General features: G+C 42.5%; 1 protein-coding gene across 1 annotated transcript; it reads right to left on the bottom strand.

Annotated features, from left to right (window-relative positions):
• Positions 1-3,295: 3,295 nt before the first annotated feature.
• Positions 3,296-5,009, bottom strand: LOC120287187. Its single transcript, XM_039299899.1, has 2 exons — positions 4,739-5,009; positions 3,296-3,594 (listed from the first exon to the last, which is right to left on the bottom strand). The coding sequence occupies exons 1-2, from the start codon at positions 5,007-5,009 to the stop codon at positions 3,296-3,298; spliced, it is 570 nt and encodes a 189-aa protein (XP_039155833.1).
• Positions 5,010-6,123: the final 1,114 nt, after the last annotated feature.

The following is a 6,123-nucleotide window of genomic DNA, read 5'->3' on the forward strand; positions in this document are numbered from 1 at the left end:
AGCTTCACCAATGCTCCACAAAGTATAGGTATCATATCCTATAAACCTCGCATTTACGAATCCTTTACAAATCAAGACACGTTGGTTCTTTGTGAGCAATAGTACTGAGAACTTCAAAGAGTTTTATGTCAGGAAAATAAAATCATTTATGAAGATGTATGGAACTATAATGTACCCACTGCATGGAATCATTATAACCTTATACCAAAAGCCAAGGAAGCACTCAAGGAATTCAGACAAGCTACATCATCACATGAATAAGAAATGATAGACACAGATGACCCTGCATAGTCCTCTCAAGACCCTTATGCACAATGGGGAGATCCTCTTTCCCAAAATCCCTATGATCAAGGACCTTTGTCCTTATCTCTAGGCATGGACACTTCCTACTATGCTCAACCATTTAATTCACCTCAGCTAAACATTCTTGCTGATACTACAGGCTCCTCCCAGAATCAAGAGGGAGCATCCTCGTCAAACCAAATTCTCTCACCAAATTCACTTATAAGACTTGAGCAAAAATATGAAGAACATCTTCTGGTAATGCATAGCTCTGATAACTTAGACTATGACTACAATACTCGTGACGGATGAGACTGCTGACTATAACAAGTCACTGTAGTAGTGGGCTAGGGAAATCACTGTTCATTGTCACTGTTCATATCGCCAAAATAATTCCCTATTGGAAGTTTCTGGAGCCTCTGTTTGTTACAGGACCAGTGAGCATAGTCCTTGTTTGTGTGTGACCTCCCAATGTTTATAAAAGGAAAGGAGGATGTAATGTGTTGGGTAGAGTCCCTTGAAGTAAAGTGAGTGTTTTGCATTTAGGTCTATTTCATCAGGAGAATTTATATAATATGAACATTGACAAAAAGGATCCTAGAAGCAGTGACCATATTGGTCCTTGTAGTAATGGACATGGTTCCATTACTTTGGAAATATTGAACAAGCTTCTTGGGGTCTGGCTTAGATATTGACTCAGCATCACATGGTTCAATCATGAAGAGAGTATGGAAGATAGAAAGACTTTCTTCCTTCTCTTTGCCAAATTTGATGGAAACAATGGTATCTTTCTTTTTGACAAATTCAGAATCTAAAGACTGTAAAGGCTTATTGTTCTGATGCAGCTTTTCATAGTTGGTGATCCATGTCTCTCGAAGGAGCTTGGCAAACTTTTCTTTTGGGATTTGCTAGGGAACATGAATGCAAGATGCTTGATCATTCTGCATGGAGATGAATAAAGCATTTTCATTTCCATTGTGGAAATTCAAATCGAGAGCATGGTTCTGCATTCGATAAACCATATGGTAGTGTAATGTTGCTGCAACAGAATTAGTAGTCTAAGGAGTTTTGGTGAGCTGGACTTGGACTTTTAGAAACGAAAGTAACTGGGGGTCTGAAAGAGTGATGTTGAAGTTTGGATATAAGATTACAAAGACTGTTTCAGCATTTAAAGTGATTTGGACAATATCAATGCAAGCATGTTGGTATTCTAAGAACCGAATATCCAATAACGCTATTCTTGCCACAACTGACAAGCCCTTGTGAATGTGAAAAGTAAGAGCAAGACGAACAACTCCATAATGAACATGAGAGTATCCTTGTTGAGTCCATTGCCTGGGAAATTCTAGAAGAATTTGAAGGGTAACAAAATACTCATTTTCTGGCTGGAATGGGATGTTGGTTGAACTTGAAGGACTTAATGTACTCCTTTACTTCCTTTAGAGTTTGGTGGATGAGTTGTTGAATAGAGTGGATGGGGGAAAATGATGAGGTGGGTTTAGCAAATGCGAAATAGGGGTTCATAAGGGGAAGTTGAGTTTCAGAAATTTTGGTTTCATCGCTAAGAGAGACTTTATAGAGATAGTCGATCCTAGAAGCATTTGACACCCGAAAATCTAAAGGGGTTGAAGAAGATGGAGATGAGGCGAGAGAAACTAGTGCTTCAAGTATTTTTGGATCAATCATGATGTAAAGAGATCTTCTCAGTACTAGACTTTACTAAAAGCATGGAATGGATTTGGTTACAAATGAAACCATGGCTCTAATACCATGAATGGACTTAGACTTAGAACTAAGGGAAGACGGAGTCAATTTCATGCAAGTATGCCTTCCCACAATAGGCGAACCTCACCCATTCAAGCCCTTCAGGGATAGCCTTTTGAAAATAAACCACTCTAACATTTAGTTCAGAGCTTAGAGACACTCAAAGATGCCAAGATGGTAACATTTCTAACTATCCGAGCTACATTTCTCAAAGGTTCCTACCAGGCTGGAGAAGAAGATGAGTTTAGAAAGCCATTGAGAGTTTTCACAAAACACTCACTTTACTTCAAGGGGCTTTGCCCAACATATTACATCCTCCATAAATTTTATTGAGTTGGTTAATTGTCTTGAAGAATGTTAATTCAGGTATATGCTTAAGAATGGAAATATCTCGGAAAAGGTACACCCCAAATGCCAAAATTTGGCACGGAGGGATACTTAAGTGCCAAAATTTAGAAAAATGACACTTAAGTGCTAAAATCGAAGCAAAATGGATTGCTTAAATGCCACTCCGACCAAAATGTTGATGTGGCGATTTTCCGGTAAAGTCAATGCAAAACGATGCTATTTTGCATGCTGACATGGCTAGACAATACAAAAACGATGTCGTTTGACATGGTAAAAAATTAAAATAAAAACTAATTAAATTAAATTTAAAACTAAATTTATTTAAAAATTTAAAAATAAAATAAAAATATTTTAAAAAAAAAAGTGGCGAGGGGTAGAGTCGGTTGGGGTCGCCAAGCCCGGGTCAAGGGCCGGCGACCCCGGCCGACTAAGGCGAGGGTTACAGCCCTCACCCAGCTCCGGCGGGGTCGCGGCGAGGGTTGCGACCCTCGCCTAAATCTGGGGTGAGAGCTCATGGGCCCTCGCCCTTGATGGGGTCGGTGACCTCAACGGACCCTTCCCCCTTCGCCGTTGGAAGGGCTAGTGGCGAGGAGGCGGCTGTGGCAAGGGCTACCCTCAACCGCCTACTTAAGCTCTTGGAAACTACATTCGCACTTGTCTGTCCACATGAACTTCTCTTCATTCTTCAATAGTCGAGGCAATGGTGACGCTAAAGCTGAAAACCCTTCAATGAACCTTCTGTAGTAACCTGCCAAATCCAAAAAGCTTATGATTTCTGTCACTGTCGTCGGTCTTGGCTAGTTGATAACTGCTTCAAGAGATTTCTTCGTCTGAAATCACGTGACCTAGAAATGCTACACGAGTCAATCAAAACTCGCACTTATTGAACTTGGCGTATAACTCATGATTCCTTAGGGTTTGAAGTACCATCCTCAAATTGGTTTTCGTGCTCCTCTAAACTTCTCGAATACACCGGGATATCATCGATAAACACGATCACAAACTGATCCAAGTATTCTTTAAACACTCGGAACATCAGATTTATGAAAGCAGCAAGAGTGTTCGTCAAACCAAATGGCATCACAGTGAACTCATAATGGCCATATCGAGTACGAAATGCTGACTTCGGTATGTCCTTCTTTTTGATCCTCAACTGATGATACCCTGTCCTCAAGTCGATCTTAGAGAATATTGACACTCCTTGTAGTTGGTCAAACAAGTCATCAATCCTTAGGAGTAGATACTTGTTCTTGATCATCACTTGATTGAGTTGATGATAGTCAATGCACAGACGCAACGAACCATCTTTCTTCTTCACAAACAGAACTGGTGCTCCTCAAGGTGTGCACTGGGATGTAATCCCTTATCCAACAATTCCTGCATCTGCACCTTCAGTTCTTTTAACTTAGATAACGCCATCCAGTAAGCAGCCTTAGAGATTGGCTCTGTCCTGGGTGCTAGCTCGAGCACAAACTCTCTCTCTCTCTCTCTCTCTCTCTTTGGCGGCAAGCTTGATAACTCTTTCGCAAACACATCTGGAAACTCCTGAACCATTGCGATATCTTTGATCTTCAACTCCTCAATTGTCATATCCATGATAGTTGCCAGGTAACCTTAACAATCCCTGTCTAACAAACGGGTCAACTCAAATGATGAGATTAAGGAAATCGAGGGTCCTCCCTAACTCCCAGTAAACTCAAAATTTTCACCCCCTAACGGGTTAAACTGAATTGATTTATGATAGCAATCCATCTTAGCTCATTGATTGGTGAGCTAGTCCATGCCAATTATCACATTGAAATCATACATGGCTAGGACTAACAAATCTATCCTCCTCTCTCGCTCACCAATCACTAACTTGCAACCAGGATAACCCACTGTAGCTAACACCTTATCCTTTAACGATGTAGATATGTTAACCACTAACTCTAACAACTCAGGAATCAATCTTACCAGCTTAACAAATTGTTCAACTATAAACAAATGAGTTGCACTAGGATCAAATAAAGCATAAATAACGCGGTCATTCAACAAAACCATACTTGTAATCACATCAAGTGCGTCTTCTGCTTGTCCTCTCATGATAGCATGTGTTCTTCCCTAAGCTGGAGGTCTATTCAATCCACCCTATTGTGCAATATCTACGGTGCGAACCCTCTATTTTGACCCATCGGTGGTGGTGGCGGTAACTACTATAGTCCCCTCGACTTTCTGGGACAATCTTTAGCTAAGTGACTCGGCTGGCCACACTCGAAACAAGCACCCATCCTTAAATGGCATGGGGCTGAACCATGTCACCTTTCACAAAAGTGACACGCACCATTTTGACTTGGCACTGACTTACCTATCCCACCTTTCCTATTGGGCGAGACATAATACCTTTCTTCGGTCATGGGCCTCTTCCCAAACCGATTCTTGTCTCTGTTCGAACTGAACCTTGAACTAGACAAGGCAGCTTGCTCACTTAAACTTCTCTCTATCAATTGGGCCCGACCATATACCTCATTGTAATCCTTGAGATCAAACGGCACCAGCGGGTTCTTCAGCTCTAGTTGACGGCCGTTCATGAACCTCCGAGCTTTGTCTTCCGGAATCTTCCACCAATCTTGGAGCATATTGAGACAACTCAACAAACTTTGCTTCATAATGATCTACGGTCAGCATCCTTTGATGGAGGTGTTAAAATTCCTCTATCTTCTGCTCTTGGGCGCTACCCGAAAAATACTTGCTGTTAAAGGTTCTGAGGAAAGCACTCCATACCGGGAATACGCCTTTTGGGAAAACTATGCCTCTGGTGGCCTTCCATCAAGTATTCGCATTACCCTGCAACTGGTATATTGTCAGGACAACCTTGTCCTCTTTAGTGCACATCAGAAATGCAAAGGCTTTCTCCAGGTCTTGGATCTAGAGCGATGTAGTCTCGGGATCTCCTACACCAAGTGAACCTCGGCAGGTTCAGCTTCAAGAATTGCTCCACGAGCTTATGAATCGGCCTCTCCCTCTTAATGACTACGTACCCAGTTGGAACTTTAGCAAGTGCGGTAGCGGTAACGGCATCAGAAGTGGCGGCGATGGCAGCAATAACGGTAGCTGTAGCGACGGCGGTAGTGGCGGCGGCTTGATTCTAAGCTTGTTGCCCCATCAGTGCTCCCAACGTCTCAAGCACTTGCATAACCCCTCGATCCTGGGATCACCAGGGGCTGCTACCCTAACACCAACAGGAGGCGATGCTACACCACTAGCGCTAGCCTGAACTGGCACTCTACCACGACTCCCTCGGGTACCAACTCTCGCCGGTGTCCTACTCCGAGTAACGGGTCCAATGGTTCTCTTCCTAGGAGTCCTCTACTCTTGATCACTCATAGTGCAAGTTCTTTACAGAAACTTGCCTTCCAATTCCACACAAAATTAGAAGTTGAGCAATCCCCACAAAACAATTTACCAATCAACTATCAATCACATGCACCAACATAAAACAAAGGTCATTCCTACTAACTATCCCATAAACCATCGCACCTTATCACTCAAACTATCGACCAGCTCTGATACCACTTCGGGTGGGGATGTCACGCCCGATCCTTGAGCGTGTGCCCATCCCTCGGTGGTTGATAAATTTTGCGATGTCCCAAGACGCATTGCCGACCCAATCATTTTTATTACGCATGCGGAAGCGAATGATTACCCTTGACAACAACCAACACGGGATAGAAAAATAGGAAACATATTCAC

Source organism: Eucalyptus grandis, chromosome 8, assembly GCF_016545825.1.
Source record: "Eucalyptus grandis isolate ANBG69807.140 chromosome 8, ASM1654582v1, whole genome shotgun sequence".
In the NCBI taxonomy this organism is placed as follows: domain Eukaryota; kingdom Viridiplantae; phylum Streptophyta; class Magnoliopsida; order Myrtales; family Myrtaceae; genus Eucalyptus; species Eucalyptus grandis.